Source organism: Rhinolophus ferrumequinum, chromosome 19, assembly GCF_004115265.2.
Source record: "Rhinolophus ferrumequinum isolate MPI-CBG mRhiFer1 chromosome 19, mRhiFer1_v1.p, whole genome shotgun sequence".
Classification (NCBI taxonomy): domain Eukaryota; kingdom Metazoa; phylum Chordata; class Mammalia; order Chiroptera; family Rhinolophidae; genus Rhinolophus; species Rhinolophus ferrumequinum.
In genome coordinates, this window is record NC_046302.1 from 60,382,161 (window position 1) to 60,405,000 (window position 22,840).

At 46.1% G+C, this 22,840-nt stretch overlaps 1 protein-coding gene across 5 annotated transcripts; it reads left to right on the forward strand.

Moving 5' to 3' along the window:
• The first annotated feature begins 1,980 nt into the window (after window positions 1-1,980).
• ADNP2 (ADNP homeobox 2) lies at window positions 1,981-21,407 on the forward strand. 5 transcript variants are annotated; one of them, XM_033087468.1, is made up of 5 exons: window positions 1,981-2,034; window positions 9,794-9,914; window positions 11,858-11,947; window positions 15,799-18,950; window positions 19,592-21,406. In XM_033087468.1, the coding sequence occupies exons 2-5, from the start codon at window positions 9,807-9,809 to the stop codon at window positions 19,626-19,628; spliced, it is 3,387 nt and encodes a 1,128-aa protein (XP_032943359.1). In that variant the 5' UTR covers window positions 1,981-2,034; window positions 9,794-9,806; the 3' UTR covers window positions 19,629-21,406. The 5 variants fall into 5 exon arrangements, with proteins under 5 accessions (XP_032943359.1, XP_032943355.1, XP_032943356.1 ...); XM_033087464.1 differs by having other exon boundaries at window positions 15,799-21,407; XM_033087465.1 differs by lacking the exon at window positions 1,981-2,034 and adding an exon at window positions 2,379-2,451 and having other exon boundaries at window positions 15,799-21,407.
• Window positions 21,408-22,840: the final 1,433 nt, after the last annotated feature.

A 22,840-nucleotide genomic window follows, 5' to 3' on the forward strand; every position in this document is an offset into this window, starting at 1 on the left:
CAGGCATGAAACTACCAGGAATCCCACCGATGTGGATGAGAAAATACTTTCCAAAGGGCAACATTCAAGGATGGGCTGAGGAAGGGAAGCTGATAAAGATGCAAGGAGCAATCAGAGAGGGTGGAGAAGATTAAAGGGCGGGAAGGGACACGGGCTCCAAATAAAGAGATGAGGCCTGATATCTGCTCTCGGGTTCAGCAAATAGGAGGTCACTGCTGACCAAGGCGACTCGGCAGAGTGCGGAGGGTGGGGAGAGAGGCCACAGGACGAGGAGCGAGCGAAGGGAGTGGAGGGAGCAGAGGAGACGGCTGCAGAAGTGTGACAAAAGGCTCACGGGAGCGTCGGGGTCTGGATCACAGAACTCAAGGCTTCAATTCGACTTCACTTTTCATCGCACCCATAGTTTCTCAAAGGAAGCTATATGAGGACATCATACCCATCCACCGCTGTCATTCATGGTCAAATTAAATCACAATGCATAAATAAATATAAAGTACCATTATGATTTGTATTTCTGTAGGGGAAAAAAATCAAACGGGTCAGAGCACATCAGTCCAGCATTGAATGTAATCTTTAAATTAATTCAGACATTTATTTGGTGCCTGTTAGGTTTTTAGTTGCTATGCTAAAACTGAATGGAAGGTACCCGTAGGGAGAAGCTGAAATTAGGGGGCAGAGGGGGGCAATGAATGGACAATGAGGTGCTGGGCAGAGCAGGGGTGACAAGGTCCAACGACGGACCTACTGGCCCTGAACGTGGGCAGACACACCCTCTGAAACGAGCTCTCAGGCCAAGGTGGTTGTTGAGGAAATCGGTGTGCATGTGGGGATTCGGAGGTCCGCAGGCCAAGTCTTGGTGCTCTGAGGAGGAGACGTGATTTTCGTGGAAAAGGACGTTGAGGGACAGGTGCTGCCCAGGGAACTTCGGTGAAGCGGAAAAGGCCTGGAATAGTCATTAAGGAGCGGAAATAACACAGGGACCAGACACATAAAAGTAGGTGTTTTTGCATACACCTGGCCTCTCCTTAAACTGCAAGCTTCCTGAGGGTGGGGTGGTCCTTCTCTTCCCCATGGGCGCTGGACTCAATGGATGAAGACAACAGAACCATTTTGAAAGTTCTTACTCCATGTTTCCACTCATTTAGAGAAATATAATAGTTTCACAATTTTTAATTAATCTGGGCGAAAGTGAACTTTTAGGCCAGTTAGGAGTTTTTACGAAATGTATGCAATTAACGCTTTCCCTACACAATATATAGTGGCTATAACTTAAAAATCAGAATTCTCAAGGAAAGGTGTGACATTAATTTTCATAGAAGGTAATTAAGTCAGGAGACCCTATCCAGTCAGCTCACCAAGATGTGTCAATCAAGGGCACACTTCCCAAAGTTCTGAAAGCTCAAGTTCTATTCTCCAATGGCAGGCAGGGTTCTCCTCATAGCTACTTTCCTATTGGCTCTGAGATGTGGGCGGGGCCACCGATTCCTGCGGCAGCCACTAGCTCCACCCCCATTCCATGCAAATGAAGTCAAAGCTCTGGTGAGCCCACATGATCAGTCACGTGGTTGAGAACTCCATCACCCCACCCCCCCTTTAATGACGTCATCACCCACTCAAACTCTCACGAGAGTGTGCACAGATGCTGTTGAGGGGCTGGCAGGCCAACCCACTGTGGCAGGAGGGGGCGTCAAGACAGGGTCTCCAAGAGGGGTACCCCACTCCCATTGTAGAGCCTCCAGTCCAGCTTTAGGCAGGGGCCCCAAGGGGTCTGTGGAGCTCTGCCCAGGGGTCCCATGCACACTCTCCTCCCATTGGCTGGCTGCACCAGCATGCAAATAAGGGCGCGCGTCACTTCCGGAGGCAAATCGAGCGCCATTTTCTCTTTCTGGCCGAGCTGGGAGGAGGGGACAGGGTCGCGCGGGGGTGGGCGCGCGCTGAGGCGGGGGTCCCGCCGCGCGGGGCGGAGGGAGCGCGGGCCCCGGCGGGGCGCGGCGAGAGGCGGCGGGAGACGCGGCGGCGCTCCGGGCGCCCAGGGTAGGTACGACCCCGGCCCGATCCCGCGGCGCCGCCCCCGGCCCGGCCCGGCCCGCGAAGTCCCGGCGGCGGCCCCGCCCCGCCCCGCCCACACCCGCGGCCGCCTCACGAATGCCGCGACGTGCTGCGGGCGCGGGGTTCGCGGCCCGGACGGCGCCGGTCGCCCCTTCGCGTCACGAGGGGGCGGGGGGTGGTCGCCGCGGGGTGGGGCCGGGGGTCCGAGGCGGGAGATGAGGGGACGGGACTGGGGGCGAGGCGGCTGGAGGGCGTGGAGGGCGGGGGAAGAGACGAGTGGGAGATGGGGCTGGGGACAGGGGGACGGGCCGGGGGAGGGGCCGGGAGGGCAGGGCGGGCCCCTGCAGGGCGCCCCTCGGGCGGCGCGGCTCTCCTCCAAGCCTGTCGCAGCTGCAGCCGCAAGTGAGTGAAAATGTGGGCCGCGAAGGTACGGTCACGCCTAAGCCTGCCCTGTGGTGGCTTTTCCCCCAGAAGGACCGTTGATGGCAAATCCCTGTGTCCACGCTTTGGATGTGAATATTGGTGATTGAGAGGCAGCTGTTGACATTAACATTCTAACTTTCATATGCCATTGCTGACTGCGTTGACGTAAATTCTGTGTGCAAAATTTGTGACATTTGGCTTTGGAATGTCAAAAATTATAACTGCCAGTCCAAATAGTGCACAGTTGCAGAATGGCAAATAGTTAAATAGTTTAAGTATTTTGTTTGCATTTGAATAAGAGACTTGCCTGAATGCTGGTAAAACTCGTTATAATTAGAAGGCACACAGGTTTTATCAAATAAGTAGCGCTTGGAGTCTGGGTAGGAGTTGGGGGTATCGGGAGCTGTTGTGGGAGGGGTTGTAGAAAATGCACGTTCATCTTTGGTTGGAGGTCAAGTACAACGAGGGTAAGTTAGAGTTGGCATATAGTGAACGAACTTCTATGTTAGTGGGAGTTGGGACTTTGTTGGGCCAGTGGTCTTTAAGCAGGCAAGTGACACATCTCTGTGTGTGGGGAGGGAATTGCTGCGAGGCCAGAGGGCGGACGGGGCTGGGGAGGAGAGCAGGGGTCTGGTAAGAATGGGAGGGCTGTATTAGCATTTGTGGTTCTTATAGGGGATATGGCAAGATTTTTAGCTGCAGAGATCCTGGAACCCCTTCTTAGTTTGAACTCTGGTTTGCAGCGTGCTATTGGTGAATTTATGGCTGAGTCCCCAGCAGTCTGCCGGGCTGTCCATGCTGGCTGTTAGGGCAGTGTGCTTCCTAGGAGGAGACTGAAAGGCAGGTCTCTGGTAGGGATCTGCTAGTGTTGGAACCCGGACCTTCAGAATCTTGCTTTCCTCTGTGGCACAAATAGTATGCGATCTTTAAGTTTGTTTTTTTTAAAACCCTGTGTTCCAGTGGTTGGGACATTACATTTGGATTTTTGTAGTTAGAGAGCAAACTCACTGTGCGTGTGTTCTAAATGTGTTTCTTGTATTAACTCATTCACCCTCACAGTTGTAGAGTAGGCTGTCCTCTCCCTGTTTGTCAGGTGGGCATCTGAGGCCCACAGGTTGTCATTTGCCACAGGTCACACAGCTTGTAAGTTGGGGAGTTGATCTGAATCCAGGCAGCTGTGTTTCCTCTCAAGTGAAAATTTTTTAGAACTTAGAATTCACAGAAGCTCAGCAGAAAGTTCTGTGGCTTAAAGGGTTATTACTTGTTATCTGATTGACTTTATTTTTTGGAGTGTATTTTTTTTCCACAACGGAATATTCTTTAGTGGTCATGATACTAAAAACACAGCAGAGGAAGTCCTTTACGTGCCCCATTGGAAAGTATTTTCTCATCCACATCGGTGGGATTCCTGGTAGTTTCATGCCTGGCACACACTCGGAAGTTACAGGTCACTTGCTGTGAGCTGAGGTTGACAGATTTGTGCGACTGCATTAGCCTGCCATGTGCTGGTGTTGTCCCTTACGTACAGGTGCTGCAGGGATTTAACCGAGTGCCGAGAACGTGTGGAGAGCAGCATCACAGAGGATCTATGAAAACACCCGTTTATTTCATAGTTAAGCCACAGGACATTTTGTGTGGAATCTGGCCTCTTAGAATGGATACGTTGTAGTATTTTGCAATGGAAAAATTACGGTAAAACTCAGCTGCTTTTCCCCAAAGTGATTGGCAACTGTAGACCAGGGCTCTTGAAAGAATTGTTTTAAGGTTATGAAACTTCAGTAATTTACCTATGTTTGATTTTTTGTTATCCTTAAACAGCAAACAGTTATCCCCAAAACAGTAAAAAAGGGTAATGGGAAATTTTTTTTTTAACTTAAATAAGGGATCTGTGTGTTTTGGGGCAGGGGCACAATTCTCCCAGTTCCCATTCTCCCAGTTCAAGGGAGAAGGCTGACAGCTTCTTGGCCCTACTCCTGAGCCTGAACAAGTAACGATAGAGCCTATTTAAAGCTTGCCCAGTCACTGACGGCTCATTTCAATACCTCCTCCCGAGTTAGCCAGTCTGGATCCAGCCAGTGCCAGAACCGCTGCTCTGAAAGTCTGAAAGCCCACCAGTCCTTGCTGGACATGCTTCTCGAAGCCCTGTAATAATAAGACCAGCGTGCACAGTGTGAGGCCACACTTTTTTGCAAGCAATACATTTAGCTTGTTTCAGATACATGTGGATGATGGTCCACGCCTTGGACAATAAGAAGAAACCCCAAAGGATAGACAGGATAGTGGAACTCTAAGGAGGAAATGAAACCAGTTCTGATAGAATGACTAGAAAGCATCTAAGACATTTCTGACGAGGCTTGCTCTGGCTGAAGAAGGCGGTCGGGCTTGAAAGTGACCTTGAGCTTAGTTTTTGAGGATGCCATCATGAGCTGCTTGACAGCTCCTCTCTTTGATTGTGCTTTTGAAGGCTAGAGCCCAATTCAGTGCATTTTATTTTTAGTAATTTTATTTTTACCCATTTCTAAAATACTAAATGATCATTGAATCTCTCCTCCTGAGCCTAAGATCACTTTTCACATACATAACTTGTCTGAAAACATACCCATTCCAAATCAACTTCTAAGAAACTTCATGTTTCCTTATTACCCAGCCCAAATTCCTCCCTCCTCCTCTCCAATTAGATTCCAGTCTTCCTTTTTGGTTTAATTTACCTTTTGCCAGATATATTGAGACTTTTCCTCCTTTACCTCAGTTATTTTTGATGCTGAGCTCTTCACCTAGAATGTTTTGGGTACCAGCTCTGCAGCCCTCCATAGCACTTTGTACATGTCTTACGATTCTTGCCTTGTTTTATCTTACACCTTTTATTCATTTATTATGAACATTTAATACGGATTATTAAGGCCTCAGACATGCAAATGAAACATATTTCCTGCCCTGAAATGTAGTCCACTAGGGGAAATAAGAATATCCACAGATAACTGAGACATAGTGAGGTGAGTGCAAATGAGAGAAGTATGGACTGGTTACCCTGGGGATCCCTGGGAGGCCTAAATTTACCCTTGGGGAGGAGGGGTCACAAGAGTGCTGTAGAAGTGGAATTGCTGACTCAGAAATCGTCATTTAAAATCTTGGGAGATACTGCAGATTGCCCTCTAAACATGTAAAAATTACAATTTTTTTTTTTTACTTACCTTCACTACCAGTGAATATTATCAATATTTGAAAGTTGCTGTTTTGATAATAAAAAATGGACATTATTTCACCTGGCGTTCCTTTATCTCGAATTTTATCAATTTTGTTGTTTGCTTTTATAGCTTACACATTAAAAAACTTTTTTTGAGATAGTTTCAGATGTATAGAAAGTTGCAAGCCCAATCAAAGAATTTTTTTGCCCTGAATGATTTGAAAGTAAGTTGCTGAACAAGATGCTACATTGCCCCAAATACTGTCTGTTCCCTGCAAAGAGCCTCCTACTGTATTTCCCCAAAAATAAGACCTAGCCGGACAATCAGCTCTAATGCATCTTTTGGAGTAAAAATCAATATAAGACCCGGTCTTATTTTACTGTAAGACTGGGTGTTATATAATATAATGTAATATAAGACAGGGTCTTATATTAATTTTTGCTCCAAAAGACGCATTAGAGCTGATTGTCCGGCCAGGTCTTATTTTCTGGGAAACGGGGTATATATCCAGAGCACAGCCATCAAAATCATGTAATCAATACATTACTACCATTGAATCCTTAGACTCCATCGAAGTTTTGCCAGTTGTTCTAATAACATTTACAGTAAAAGAGTCTAGTTAGAATTGCACGTTATATTTAGTTATCCAGGCTCTTGCACTCTGGAACAGATCCTTAGTTTTTCCTTCCATGTTTTTTTTTTTTTCCCAAAGTGTATAATTCATTGATTTTTAGTAAATTTATAGAGTCACACAGCCATCACCACAATCTAGTATTAGAACATTTCTAGCATGCACCCCCAAAATCCATTTGCAGTCACTACCTGTTCACACCCCCGGCCAAACCCCAGGCTACTTTCTGTCTGTAGGTTTGTCCTCTCTGGACTCTATAGAAATGGGTCAGACAGTATAAGGACATCTGCATCTGTTTTCTTTCACTCAGCCCCATCTTCTGAGGTCCATTGGAGTTCCAGTGCGACTCAGTACCTAGTTGCATTTTATTGCCAGTGGTATTCCACTGTGTGGATCCATCACATTTGTGTATTTGTTCACCAGTGACAGACATTTGGGTGGTTTCCACTTTTTGGCCATTGTGAGTAGTGTTACCTTGTCTGATCCGGACATTTCTAAATATTACAGGCTAGTTGTTTTTTTTTTTTTTATAGCGTCTCTTAATTTGGTCTTGTATGCCAGACTTCTGTGAGTTACTCTTTTTTCGTTGGTTATCAGTAAGTATTTCATGGGGAAGTGCTTGGAAACCATGAAAATATACCATTTCTCATCAAACTTGCAATCTATTTAAGTAAATCACCAGGGACTTAAGTTTATGTTACCAAACCTCCCCAAAACTTTGTGGAATGAAACATTTTATTTAAGCAGCTCAATAATTCTTTGTGTCAGGAATCCAGTCGGGAGTTCAGATGGCTTCTTTCTATTCCAGTGTCTGGGGCCTTGATGTGGGGAGACTCAAAGCCTGGGGTGATGGGGCAGCGGGGAGCTCTGGAGGACTTTGCATCACACACCGTTGACTGATGGGGGACCCCTGCATGTAGTCTCCACTGGGCTAGTTGAGCTTCCTCAACGTGGTGTCTGGATTCCCGAGGGCGGGCAGAGGTGTGGTGTTGTTATGGTCTAGCCGTGGAAGTCACATGGCATTTCTTCCGCCACACGTTATTGGGTGAGGCAGCCACAAGTTCTGCCCAGGTCCTAAGGGTGGGGGTCTAGATGCCCTCACTTTCTGGGAGGAGTGTCCAAGTCATATTTTAAGAGCACGTGGGATGGGATATATTTTGCATTATCTTTGGAAAATTCAGTGCCACAGGTTATAATCCGTTCCAATCATTATTTATTTGATGCCCCAATTGCCCCATATTTGGCTTGTAGCAACTTCTTCGAGTTGGCTTCTTTTGAGTCTTTTTGACATATACTCTTTATTCTTTGACTAACTTCCTTATTTTCCGGCACAAGGTGTTCTAGGCTCAGCTTGCCTTTTCCATGCTCCATCCCTAGAGTCAGCCATTTTTCAAAGGAGCCCGGGTTCCTCTTAATGCAGAGTGGTGTTTATAAAATGAGGTTTGGGCCCAAGGAGTGTCCACTGCTCCTGGGCAGTGTAATTGCTTCAAGGCTCCTTCAGTGGACAGAGCTACGGAATACACACAGGTTTCCAACTTTATTTTTCATCTATGCGTATGTTAAGAGCAATAACGTCACACCTGTACCTTCTTTTCCAGTCAGGTATCACAGAGTGTATTTTAATTTTACGCCTTTCAGATATTTTCAAAACAGCTTTATTGAGATGTAATGTATATACCATACAATTTGCCTATTGAAAGTGTACATACAATTCAGTGTCTTTTAGTATATTCAGAGTTGTGCGACCATCATCACAGTCAGTTTTAAACAATGCCAGTATTCCAGAAAGAAACCGTGTCCCCTTAGCTAGCACCTTCCAGTTCTCCACAGCCCCAGGCACCCAGGACTCGCCTCTCTGCCTCTAAGATCTGTCTGTCCTGGACACTTCACGGAAGTGGAGTCATACAGCTTGTGACCCTTTGTGTCTGGCTTCTTTCCCTCAGCGTGATGTTCCCCAAGAATCACCCACGTCATACAGTGTGTCAGTACCTCGTTTCTTTTTAGGGCCAAATAATACTCCATTGTATGTCTGTCCCCCAATTTATTTGTTCATTCAGTGGTTATTTCGTGGATGCTGTGGTTATTTGTTCTGTGTGGCTATTAAGAATAATGCTGCTATGGACATTCTTGTTTAAGTGTTTGGACGCATGTTTATAATTTCTCTTGGGTGGAATTGCTGGTTCATATGGCACATGTATGTTTAATCTGTTGAGTAACCGCCAGACTGTCTTCCAAGCTGGTTGCACCACTTTACTCCCCCCCAGCAGTGTAGAAGAGAGGTGGTTTCTCCAAATCTTTGCCAACACTAATTGTTTTCTTTTTTTAAAACTACAGCCATCCTAGTGGGTGTGAAGTAGTATCTCATCGTGGTTTTGCTTTGCATTTCCACATGGCTAATACTGTTCAGCATCTTTTTATGTGCTTTATGGTCATTTGTATATTGTCTTCGGAGAAGTATCTGTTCAGATCCTTTGCCCTTTTTTTTTTTTTTTTTTTTATTGGGGAAGAGGAACAGGACTTTATTGGGGAACAGTGTGTACTTCCAGGACTTTTTTCCAAGTCAAGTTGTTGTCCTTTCAGTCTTAGTTGTGGAGGGCACAGCTCAGCTCCAGGTCCAGTTGCTGTTGCTAGTTGCAGGGGGCGCAGCCCACCATCCCTTGCAAGAGTCGAACTGGCAACCGTGTGGTTGAGAGCCCGCACTCCAACCAACTGAGCCATCCGGGAGGCAGCTCAGTTCAAGGTGCCGCGTTCAATCTTAGTTGCAGGGAGCAGAGCCCACCATCCCTTGCGGGACTTGAGGAGTTGAACTGGCAACCTTGTGGTTGAGAGCCCACTGGCCCATGTGGGAATCGAACCGGCAGCCTTCGGAGTTAGGAGCATGGAGCTCTAACCGCCTGAGCCACCGGGCCGGCCCCCTTTGCCCATTTTTAAGATGAGTTATTTATCTTTTAATTATTGAGTTATCAGAATTCTTTATATATTCCAGATATAAGTTCCATATTAGAAATACGGTTTTTCAATATTCTCTCCCATTTTGTGGATTCTCTTCACTTTTTGGATGGTTTCTTCGGAAGCTCAAAAGTTTTTAATTTTCATGAAGTCCAACTTACCTAGTTTTTCTTGTTGTTGCTGGTGCTTTTGGTGTTGTGTCTAAGAATCCATTGCCAAATCCAAGGTCATGAAGCTTTACCCGTATGTTTTTTTCTGAGAGTTTTCTGAAAGTTTTATCTCGTACATGGAGGTGTGTGACCCATTTTGAGTTAATTTTTGTGTGTGGTGTAAGGAAAGACTGCCACTTCATTCTTTTGCGCGTGGATATCCCATTGTCCCAGCATCATTTATTGAAAATTATTCTTAGCGTTTATCAACTCTGTTAAAAAAATGCATGTGTATATATATGTGTATATGTATATATATATATACATACACACACACACACACATAATATATATTCATGTGTACATACACACGTATTTACCACAGTTCTGTTTTCTTTCCTTGTAAGGAAATTTTCAAAAATGTTTCAAATTCCTGTGGAAAATCTTGACAACATCAGGAAGGTACGAAAAAAGGTGAAAGACATTCTTGTGGATATTGGGCTTGACAGCTGCAAGGAGTTGCTGAAGGTAAGAGGATCAATAACAGGTTAAGAGAAGACAGTAACATTGGAGATGCTAGGGTGGGCTTTTGGGAGGTGAGATTTGAACTAGGAGTTTTGGAATAATGGGTAAGATTCCTCAAGGTGGAAATTGCTCATTGAAATGACTGCATGAGAGCGTTATTAGTTCTTATTTATGTCTTTCTACTTGAGTTAGGTTAAACTGTTCAAGTTTTAAAGTTACTTTTATGAGGAGCTTTTTATAGTCAGTGTAAAAATACTGTTGACCCATGAGCAGGTTTGAACAGCACGGGTCCACTTAGCAATTTGTTTTAATAAATACGTAGTCAGCCCTCTGTATCCCTGGGTTTCGCATCTGCGGATTCAAGCAACTGTAGATGAGAACCGGGATTTTTGGTATGTGGCTGGGAATCACAGGGGGGGGCCTGACGGTGTGCCTTGTTCTGTACCATTCTATGTGGGGGACTTGGGGCATCTGCAGATTTTGGTATCCACAGGGGGTCCTGGAACCCACCTCCCATGGGTGCTCATGGACAACCAGCTTTTGGGAAGTCAAATGATACAGGCAGATTATCAACTGTGGGCGGGGGTGGGGTGGGCTGAGGGTTGGGCTCCCGATCCTCACGTTGTTCAAGGGTTAACCGTGTATGTGGTTTTGATCTTGGAGAAGAATGTGTTGAATTACTTATTACTTTAGCAAAAGAAGACCCTAACTTAATTTCTCAGTATTGTTAACTGTCAACAAATGGGGATCCATCCATAGAATGATAGGCTGTTGTTTTTTTCTGATTTTTTAATTGAATACATGTAGTCTTGCAAAAACTTAAAACTTAAGGTCACAGACACACTTTATAGATAAATTGTGTTCTCATAATAATATCCTTTATTATAACTTGAGACTATAGAGCTGGCATATCTAGTAAAGAAAAGTGTTAAATAGGCATGCTGTGTATCCTTATAGCCATTGATAATTCTACGTGTGTTTTGTTCATAGCTATTGAAATAGGGACCAGATCTGCTTTGAATTTTTTGAACTTGTGAAGAATTTGATTTAAAGTATTAATTGGCCTTGGAAAAGTATATTCAAAAGCAATTGTTATATTAACTGTCTTTCTCTGGTTTAACTAATATTTTTTAATATATTAAAAATAAACTTCATAAAAACAGTAATAAACTGGGGAAGAGAAAATACAGGTAATTATTTCTTTAGAATGTAAAATTTAAAATGCCACATGTCTACCATTCAGAGATTACCACTATTTACATCTTATTGTTTAGCCTTCTCGTGTATGTGTGTGTGTGTAAATACATATATGTGTGTGTGTGTCTGTGGTCTTTACCACAGTGAGTTCACATTGATCATGCTTTTTTAGTATTTTCCTTTTTTCAGTTACCTTCATCATTCTGTGTCACTCAGGGCTTGTCTTACCTGTTACCCAGTCCACACTCACAGTCTCCAGTTTTCCCCCAACACTTGTTAGGCTTGGTTAGTTTGAACCAGGACTCAGTCTAGACCCCACTGCACTTGGTTGCTGGGATCTCAGTGACCCCGTCCCCGTGGGTCTTCTCGTGCCCACGCATGTGAGCCCCGCCCTTGTCTAATCGCGCGCCGCACACGCCTGGAGCTCCCACTGATGCTTCATTATCCGAAATTCTCCTCCAGAGCCCTCAGGCGGCAGTGGTGTCCATGCACGCCATTTCTCTCTTCCAAAAATTATTTGTGGGAAATGTCATGTTTGTGTCTTATAAAACTAATTTTAACTTGGATCATTTCAACCTTTTCCGCAGTTTTCATACTTAGTGGGCTCTCTCTTACAGTCTGCCCATGGACGGCATTTTTATTTTTCCCACGTAGATTTTATAGGGACTAGTAACCGTATCAGGTTTTAATTCAATATTTATTTTCTGAAATTGCATAATGATTTCTTTCTTTCTTTCCCTTTTTAAAAGGACCTTAAAGGCTTTGATCCAGGAGAGAAGTACTTTTATAACACATCGTGGGGAGATATTGCTCTCTGGGAACCTTCTGGAAAGAAAGTGGTATGTATTTTTGTATTTGATTTTCATAGTTCCTCAAAGGTTGGGGATGAGGGTCAGTTTAATCCTAAGGAACATCACAGGTGTTGGGGTTGCTGATGCATGAATGGGGAGGTGTAAACATTCAGGGAAACAAAGGAAAACAAAGTTACGTTTTGTGGTAAAGGACTGTTGCTGCTTTGCGAGTTTTATGTATATAAAGTTAAGTGATAACAATGAAACTGTTACTTGTCACGTATGTCACTATGACTGATGTAAGAAGGGCCTTGGATTTATAACTATTCTGAGTAAAAAGATATGCCATGACATTAAGTCTGTACAATACAGGTGCGTCCTGGTTTCAGAAACTAAAATAGAAATACGGATCTTGAATTGAGGAACACAGTTTATAATAATTTGAAACCTCAAAGCTGAGCAAGTTCAAGCTAAGGCATGTGGCACACTGCTGGATTCTCTTCACTGAAGTGTCTTCTTGGGAGCCTTGCCTGGCACCCCGCTGTGAGGATGGCACCTTTGTCAGTTTCACACTCAGCCTGAACGTTCCCCTTTCCCCCTCCTATTGGTTCAAGTCATGGTGGCCATGGAAATTTTGGTTTAAAGAAAATTCCTGTAACTCGTCCATCATTGTTAGGTCAAAATTTTCTTTCCAAACCTGCTATGATCAGCCTGTCCTCCTGAGGCTGCTTTTCTGCCCGTTTGGTGTCCCACCTGTAGTCTTGCCCTCCCTGCACCCACACTCCTGCCGACCGTCAGAAGCAGAGTCCTTGCAGCCCCCTCGATGTGGTGACAGTTCTCAGAACAGCTCCTGGCTATGCAGCAGGCCTCGTGTGGAGAACCTTAACTTCGTGAATCTCTTCCCAGGCCTCACCGGCTGTTCTCATCTCAGTTCTTAAAACATGTCACCTGCAGGATCATATGTAATTATGTGCTTTTCATCAACAAACATTTGTTTTTAAGTCCTGCTATAAAGTACGTAGAACTTTTTGAGTGCCTGATCCAGAGATAAAAATTAGGGTTCTTTTCCTCAAGGAGTTTGTTTTTGTTGAGGTGAATAGGGCCTAGACCTCAAATGTTAACTGACAATGTGAAATAGTAGACAGTAGAGAGTGAATCTGTATTGGAATTTCTATTTAAGATACTGTGTGCAGAGAAAAGCTGCTGTGGTCTGGCGTGGCAGAGACCGTGTGGCTGCTCAGTCCCTGTTCCTCTGCGTTCCTCAGGCAGTCTGCCTGCTGTTGTGGGGACCCATGATTTGCAAGTAGAGACAGTCAGGCCACACAGCAGAGAAGTTGTGGTGACCACACTGGATTCTTCTGTTGGTCGTGCTACCGGGAGACCCTTAGGGGCTCAGAGAAATGAGGTATTAGCCTTTCGGGTCTTGGGGACAGAGCCATGCGGAGGTTACCTGAGGTGACGGCGCTGTCGGAGGCGGCATACTTTCTGGGGCCAGACTTCTCCCCGCGCCCAGTACCCGACTCCACTTCTTTCTGCTTCTCTCCTTGGCTCTGTCCCTCACCAGGGAGCCGTGGCCTCACAGTCATGTCACTTCGGATCAATCGCTGTCCTAGGACATTTGCATCTGGGTTTCTGCTTCCATCTCTCCTGGGTAAATGCGAAGCGTGAGACTGCTGGGCGTATTTGGGAAGCAGCATATGTTTGTCTTTATATCAGACAGCAAACTGTTTTCTGACGTGGCTGCACCATGTGCTTTCCCACTGGCAATGTGAGAGCTCTAGTTGTGCCTTGCCAGACTTGTTGTCGGGTGAGGGTGCTTGCGGATTCAGCTGTTTATTTCCGTTTCAGTAGGTGTGTAGTGTGTGCTGAGTCAATCTGCACTTCCTCACTGACTGAGGGCGCGACGCATCTGTGCATGTCCTTGGTTGGCCTCCGATACCCTCTTGGTAAAGTGTCAGATCTTTGGTCCGTTTTCTAAAAATTGGGTCATTTGTTTTCTTATTGACTTGAATATGTCCACAACTTGTATTCTGGACCTGAGTTCTTTATTAGATGTGTGGTTTGCAAATACTGTGTCCTAGCTCGTGGCTTATCTTTATTTTTTAAACAGTGTCTTTCAAAGAACAGAAGCTTTCAGACTTTGATGAAGTCCAGTTTGTCATTTTTTCCTCTGATGGATCATGTTTATGGTGTCACAGTTAAGAAGATTTTCCCCAACCCAAAGATCTACTCAACACTAACAGATAATAACATGCACTTGTTAGTCGGTTCTGTCTGCTCTTTGATTGAGTGTGATTTTTACTGAGTATGTGGTTTCCAGTACAGTATTTCATTTAAGACACACCATTTTTTTAATGGTCCCCTAAGAAAACTCAAGTAATAATTAAATGGTACCATGGAGCCATCAGTTGTAAAGTATACCCAGATTTCAGAGGTGTTAAAGTATGAAAAAAAATGGGTCAGAATCATTGAAATATGGGTTTTTAGCCTGTGGTTGGCTGTTACCATAGGTTTGTTACAGATCCTACCAGAAATACCAAAGCCTAACTGCTCAGAGGTAGCAACATGCTATTTAATGTGTTTGGATGATTTCTCTGACCTGTGACCCAAGAGGAAAACCTGCATGACCTGGATAGATTGGGTGACCGTCACAGAATGGGAATATATGTATGGTGTTTGAGGGAGACGGATCATCAGAGCGCAGATCTCGGAGGATGGGACTTGACCTGTGGCCACTGTGTAGCGAGAAGCAGTGTCCCAGTGTGGGAACGACCTCGGCACAGCCGTGCTGGGGACACGGGTGTGTGCTCCGTCTGTCCAGGTCTCACCGTTGTCCTTGTGAAACTAGGGCCAGCTGTGTTGATGGTGAGTGGCTCCAGGGTCTGGGGACTGTCACGGGACCACAGACTTCACTCCCTTCCATTGTCACAGACCAACAAGGTTTACTGGATGTTAGAACGGGCTCACTCCCCAGGTGGCCAATTGTGGTTTTCCAGTGTCTGTTATGCCTCCGGCTTGTTGAATTCCCCAGACTTGCTTTAAAGAGAAACTGTAGACTGTCAGTGCTATATTCCGAATCTTAGCGCCAGATTGTTCACAGTGACTCAGGCACAGCCCCTCTTCCTTTACTGCTTGTCACGTAGCTTCAGAGTTGGCTGGACTGACCCATGCAAACACTGTCCATTTGGCTCTCACCTTCCCAATGAAGTTTCTATAACGGGGGGAAATAAAAAATAGTAATGATGGCTTTCACAGTTTGCAAGTTATTTGTAGATGAATTCTAGAGGTTCTCGAATTTGGAGTAAAAACAACAGTGGAGAAATAGGATGAGAAGGGGAGAAAATAACTGTCTTGCAGAGAATAAGCACGTTTATTTTAATTGTGCAGTTAACTCAAAGTACAGGACTAAGTAACGAGATTTGCGGTTGTAGCGGATGGTTTGGAAAATGGGTCAGCAAACTGAGTTGCGGGCCACCTCATGTATTTTTATGGACTACAAGCTAAGAATAGTTGTTAAATCTTTAAATGTTTGCGAAGAAAAAAATGTGAAAAGAATACCATTTTCTGACATGTGAAAATTGCTTGAAATTTCAGTGAGTGTCTGTAGCTTTATTGGCACAGAACCAAGTTCACGGACGTGTGTATCATCTGCGCTGCTTAGTTTAATGTGGCAGCACCAGGGACTCACCACAGAGGCTGTGTGGGTGGCCCACAGAGCCTGGAATATTCTTCTCTGGCTCTTGAAGAAAAAGCTTGCTCTGGCTGAGAGCAAACGTTCTCCGAGAGTGATGGTGTTAGGTTGTCGCACATTCGAAGAAAGAATCAAACACTGAACTGTCGGAGTGGTGTCCATCCTGTGACTGGGTTAAACTATGCGTGACTTTCTTTTCTTTTAACAGAGATACCGAACGAAGCCATACTGTTGTGGCCTCTGTAAGTACTCCACCAAAGTGCTTACGTCATTCAAAAACCACCTGCATCGTTACCATGAGGAAGAGGCTGACCAGGAGCTGCTGATCCCCTGCCCAAACTGTGTCTTTTCCTCTCAGCCCAAGGTTGTGGGCAGGCACTTCAGAATGTTCCACGCACCTGTGCGGAAGGTACAGAGCTACACGGTGAGCATCCTGGGCGAGACCCGCTCGTCCCGGGGCGATGTGATAAGCTTCACGTGCCTGAAGTGTAACTTCTCCAACACCCTGTACTACAGCATGAAGAAGCACGTGCTGGTTGCCCACTTTCACCACCTGATCAGCTCCTACTTTGGCCTGCGGACCGAGGCCTTGGCTGAGCCACCGAAAGCCGATGGCACCCTCTCTGCCGAGAAGACGCCACCCCCCGACAGGTATTACTGCAAGAAGTGCGAGGCCAGCGCCAGCAGCCAGGACGCGCTGATGTATCACCTCCTCACGTCAGACGTGCACAGAGATTTGGAGAACAAGCTGAGGTCCGTGATCTCGGAGCACGTTAAGAAGACCGGGCTTTGGAAACAGCTGCACATAGCCCCCAAACCAGCGGTGCCCACGCCACCAAATGGCAGTGCCCCGGGCATCCCGGCCACGTCCTCTTGCTTTCATCTTGCCTTGCCGCAGAGTGGTCAAAGCCAAGCGGCTGCCCCGCCAGGCCAGGCCACGATCCAGCCCGTGACGGTGGCCTCAGGCGCTTCTGGAAGCCTTGCCCACTCCCCGCCTGCCGTGGCCAAGCCCCACGTGACTCTCGTCTCCAGCCCCCTGGCAGTTGGCCAAGGCAGCCTCACTCTGCCTCCCGCAGCCCCCCCGCCAGTCTTTCTTTCTCATGGAGTCCCAATGAATCAGTCAGCAAATCCTCCTGTGTTGCCCCTGACTCAACCAGTTGGGCCTGTCACAAAGCCTGTTGGAGCTGCAGTCCTCCCCATGAACCCGACCATCCGCCCAGGAGCTCCAGCCTTCACCCAGCCTGTTGGGCCCATAAACAGACCTGCTGGGTCTGGAGTTCTCTCTGTAAACAGACCTGCTGGCTCTGCCATCCTTCCCGTCAGCCCCGCAGTCACCCCCGGGGTTCTCCAGGCGGTCTCACCAGGGCTGATTTCTGTGAGTCGGACAGTACCGTCGGGTGTTCTTCCTGCAGGCCAAGCGACCCCTGCTGGGGTGATCCCTTCGGGACAGACAGCAACTTCTGGGGTGCTCCCTGCTGGCCAGATGGTGCAGTCAGGGGTTCTCCCCATTGGCCAGACGGCCCCATCGGGAGTTCTGCCCCCGGGGCTGACGGTGCCATCACGGGTTCTCCCTCCTGGCCAGACGGTCCCCCTAAGGGTTCTCCCTGCAGGCCAGGTGGTCCCGCCGGGGCTGCTCTCGCCCAGCCAGACAGTCTCATCAGGCATTCTCCCTGTGAACCAGGGTGTGAGTTCCGGAGTCGTTCAGCTCGGCCAGCCTGTCATGTCAGGAGTCCTTCCTGTGAGCCAGCCGGTGCGGCCTGGGATCCTACAGCTTCACCAGTCTGTGAATCCGAGCATTCTGCCTGCAAACCAGCCAGTGAGACCTGGCGCCTCCCAGAACACAACTTTCCTGACGTCGGGCTCCATCCTGAGACAGCTGATTCCGACAGGGAAACAAGTGAACGGCATCCCCACGTATACACTTGCTCCGGTGTCTGTCACTTTGCCTGTGCCAGCCGCGGGAGTGGCCACCGTCGCCCCCCCACAGGTGCCCGTTCAGCTCCTGCCGTCGGGCGCAGCCGCTCAGGTGGCGGGCTCTGTGGCCAGTGCGCCCTCGCCCCCGGTGCTGGTCGGTGCTGCTCAGAGTGCGCTCGTTCCCGCCGCCGCCTCGGCAGCAGAGGCGGGCCAGGCACTGCGACAGGCCAAGCAGTGGAAGACGTGCCCGGTGTGCAACGAGCTCTTCCCCTCCAACGTGTACCAGGTTCACATGGAGGTGGCACACAAGCACAGCGAGGCCCAGCCCGCCGAGAAGCCGGAGCCTGAGCGGCTGGCCGCCTGTGCGCCCTTCCTCAAGTGGGTGAGGGAGAAGGCGGTGCGCTGTCTGTCGTGCAAGTGCCCGGTGTCGGAGCCCCAGCTCATGCAGCACGTGCTCATGCACGGCTTGGGCTGCCTGCTCTGCCCCAGCACCTTCCATGACCTCCGGGGCCTTTGCGAGCACAGCAGGACCGTGCACCAGGGGAGGAAGAAGGTGCCCACGGAGTACAGTGACCGAGGCTTCCAGCTGGACGTTGACGCCAACGGCAACCTGCTGTTCCCCCACCTGGACTTTGTCACCACGCTGCCCAGGGAGGAGCTCGGGGAGCGAGAGGTACATCTGGCGGTGCTGGCGGGCCTCCATCCCAAGTCGCTGGGGCCCGTGTACATCCGTGTGAGGCCCCAGCCTGAGGGCGCCTCCGGGAGCCCCGGCCGGAGGGCGCTGACCTGCCCCTTCTGCTTTGGCACCTTTGGGACGCCCGAGGCCTACGAGCTGCACCTGAAGGACAGGCACCACATCACGCCAACCGTGCACACGATTTTGAAGTCTCCGGCGTTCAAGTGCATCCACTGCTGTGGGGTCTACACCGGCAACATGACCCTGGCTGCCATCGCCATCCACCTGCTGCGCTGCAGGAGTGCCCCGAAGGACAGCAGCCCCGACCTGCACTCGCAGCCGAGCTTCATCGACAACAGTGACCTGGTTGTGGTCAACGGCGAGGTCATACACGACGCCAGTTTCTCTGTGAAGAGGAAGCTGCCTGACGGCCACCTGGGGCCCGAAGACCAGAGGGCTGTGGAGGAACGGCCTCTGGTCATAAACACCGACGCAGACCCGGCTCCGGAAAAGGCAACCAGCGTCATGCCCTTCAAAAGACAAAGGAATGAAAGCAGGACGGAAGGACCACTGGTGGTTAACGATGACGCTCTTCAGATCTTAGCGTTAAACCCCAAAAAATACGAAGACCGTTCTTACGAAGAAAAGAAGCAGTTTCTCAGAGATTATTTCCACAAGAGGCCATATCCTAGTAAAAAGGAAATAGAACTGTTATCTTCACTGTTATGGGTGTGGAAAATTGACGTGGCTTCATTTTTTGGGAAAAGGAGGTACATTTGCATGAAAGCAATAAGAAACCACAAGCCTTCTGTGCTTTTAGGCTTTGATATGTCTGAACTTAAAAATGTTAGACACAGATTGAACTTTGAGTACGAACCACAAAACTCGTAAAAAGTTTAGGAAATTGGTAGTTTTTTTCAATTGAGATTTAAAAAATGTTATTTTCCTCACTGTATGTTGAACTAATCAATTTCAGTGGTCTTTATGCTGCTCCTTAGATGTATTTCAGGTGCTCTGCAGGACTTCCGTGTGAAGAAGTGATAGTTCTTTTTCAAAGTTATTGTTTCCTGCGGTTTGATTTTGACATAATTAATTTTAGTTTTTTCCTCGGTCAGGTAAATCAAATCTTTTGATATTTCATGCACGCCTTGTTTTCCCAGTAGTGTCAGTATCATATGATAAAAACAATACGTATATTTGTTTTTTCATTTAAGGAAATCTCAGCTTGTTTCAGAATACTTAATGAACTGCACATGAGAGCTGCGGTCTCCCTTCCCTCCCTTCCCAAGTAGCTGCAAATGATACAGTAACTGTTTAGAGAAGCCAGTGCGCACTGCAGTAACTTAGGCTGCTTTCTTCTTTGTAAGATATTTGCTTCTTGGACTCTGATTTTCGTTTTCCTTTTTTTCAGGTTTGACCTAACAGCTGTTTTTGATTATCACTCATAGAAAACCACATGTTTTCATTTGTTAAAAAGTACACTGAATCTGAAGTCCAGTATGTAGCCCATAAGTCAAGAGTTGTTTGACAAATAAATTAATTCTGTAGCTGCAGAAACACTTTTCAGTGTAGACTTTCCCCTCTTTTTGATATGGTGATTAAGTCGTTTCTCCAGTCAAAGGTAAGACAGTAAATCTTTAGTGCCTTTAGAATAAACACTGAAACACACACACACACACACACACATGCACACACATCCTTCCTTCTAACCTAACTGTTCAGAACTAGTGAAAGGGAAGAACTGTGTTACTCAGGAATGAAATTTTTACCCCTGAGTGTGGGTGCTGAAATGTAAGCATAGGTTTTCTGGGGCAAGAGGAAGTTTCCATGGTTGGTCTGTTAATTTTTGATGGTTTTCTAGAAGTGAGCGTGTTCCTGTGGGGAAATAGGCATCCACACAGCCCAGTGTCGGACTAATGGACTCCATTGTGTTAGCGTTCTTTGGACGGTTACACCTCGTTTTCTGTTACTTCTTTCACGTAACAACACAATATAAAAGAACTTAAAGCACCAGAACCAGTGATGGAAACCAGCCAGTTTAGACCTTACATCACTGCTGGGATACACAGAGGCACCTGTCCGATGTATTTAGAAGGTATGACTGTCTCTGGGAAGTAAGATAATGCTACTCTATGGATTTAAAAATATACTTGCATGTGATTGCTACAATGTGCATTTTTGAAGCAATTGTGAACCTGGTCTGTGGTTGTTGGTGTACTCTGTTGTAAATTCAAAAAGAGCTTGTTGAAGTTTATTTTTTTTTTACCTATTGTTTTCAGAGTGTCTATTTTGAATTAAAATTTGTTATACCACTGCAAATAAAACTGTTTAATTCTTTTAACAGCTAAAACATCACTGTCACTCATAGGAATAATCTCAAGGTGGAAATAGATGCCATGTTTGTTTTATCAAAAACATTACTTGTCATTGTGAAGATAACTCAGCATCACATCAGAGGGCTAATTACCAGGGTCATGAAATAGGGTCATGTGGCTAGACTTTCGAGTCTGTAACAGTGGCCCCCAAACGGTCAAAAAGGAATTTGCCTTTGTGGATGGAGGCTGGGCTCTCGAGTGGAGGAGGCCCGGTTCGGCTGCTCCAGCGCAGTGAGTGGCTGTCCCTGGTTTCTGCCACCTTCCTGTATTCATGCAAATCAGGGGGTTTCTGTTGGCATTTGGGGCCTGATCATTCTTTGTGGGGGTCACTGTCCTGTCTGCTGCAGGACTGGAGCAGTGTCCCGGGCTCCCCAGTCAGCGCATCCTCTCCCCGTAAGTCTGTAAGTCGTGAGAGCCGCAAGTGTCATGGCCAGGTGTCCCTGGGGGGTAGAATCTGCCTGACGAGTACTGCTGTGAAAGGAATTCTGATCTAATTGTATTGTAGCTGTAGTTCAGGTCTTGATGCTGAGCCTTCTTAGATTATGCTAATCACTGGTTATTAACAAATTGTTTAGGCTTACAAATGGAGGCAAAATTTGATATAAGCTGAACTTCTATCGATTTGGGAATGAAAATTTCGTTCTGCCAGAAAACTGCTTTTAGTTTTAAAAACTTAGGCTGAGTTTTATTCTCTTACTGGTTTCTATAACTTGAATGTTCTCAGACCAGTTCCCTTTCTGTGGTGGTGACAGTCAACAGCTAGATGTCACACATTCCTCAACAGGAAGCTTTGCTTTGTAGCATAACTGCCAACTCCGGCCTCCTGGGATTCAGACTTCTGTTACGCAGTTAGTAAATTGCAGCTTTAGACTCTAATTTTTGGTAGTTTGTCCTCATTACTGCTTAGTCTTTAAAGTAACTACAAGTATGAATCATTTGAGCGATAACAAGTATGAATCATTTGAGCGATAAAGCTGTTACATAGTTCTTCCCATGGTTACTTTCTTTCAGATTATAAAGATTTCTTAATTTGTGATACATGAAACATCTGAGTAAAAAGTGTAAACATTGAAAAAAGTGTAAGTTTCGATTACTATTAGATTTTTCTCAGTATGGTGAGAATTTGCCTGTACTGTCCACCTCAAAGACCTGTGATAATGACACATGAGAACAGTCTAAATCATACACTTGTTTAGGGTCTGCTATCTGGAAGGGCCGCCTTATAAAATAGATGAAAAATCTGTTGTATCTCATGGTGATCTTTAAATCCACCATATTGTAGATTTGTTTGCAAACAAATCTAATGATGTAGCTACACATTTTGAGAGGGAATAATATGTGCAGAATGCTGTTAAATAGTAGCTAAGGTTAGTTTTTCACAGACTCTTAAGGGAGGGGCTCCTCAAACCTCTTTTCTGTATCCCACCCACAAATCATGAGCAGTCTACATTCCTGCACCCCAGACCAGCTACCCAGGTTCCCATCTCACACTCAGAAGCTCCCAGGTCCATCCGCAACCCCATTTCTGCGTGGGAATTCTGTGTTGGGAGGATAAAGGGACTCCTCCCCTCATCCTCAGAGTACGAGGGACAGGAGGATCCGTCAGAAACAGGTTTTGTGTAGTCAGCTTTCTGTTGGGCTTTGTTTTGTTTTGGTCTGTGCAAGAGCTGCAGCTGCAGAAATCGGCTTTGCCTTTGATTAAACTACGTTTTCTCCAACCAAAACAAAAAATCATCAGCACTGTTATTGTTTACCTTTAAACCAAAAATACGTAACATCCTTTTAGAAGGGAAGAGTTCCAATAAAAATATTAATGTTATTAATGTTAAAATTGTAAACCAAACTTCAGGAACCGTATAGACATATTTACTATGAATAAACTAAAATTGTGTGGTCATACTTTCAAATACAAATTCAGAATTAGTTGAATGAATGTATTTTTTCAGAAATTAGTTCCTTACGTTTATAATTCTCAAAATGGACAGTTTAATGTTAAATAATTTACCATTTACCTAAAGGTGAACTAGAGAAAATGGAATACTGGTTGCAATTTAATAATAATAAGGCTTAAATGGGGTCAGTAGTTTATCTGAAGACAATTTCCCTATGAATGCTGGGAAGAGTTTTCAGGCAGATTTTGAGTTAAGGTCTTCTCATCCATGGTTTGCTGTTCTCTTGTGGAAGATGACTTCTGAAAACAATGGGGAAACTCCTAAGAGATCATTTTAAAGAAACTGCATTTTACAGAGGAGGTCATTTGGGGTTATTTTTAAAAAACTAATTTT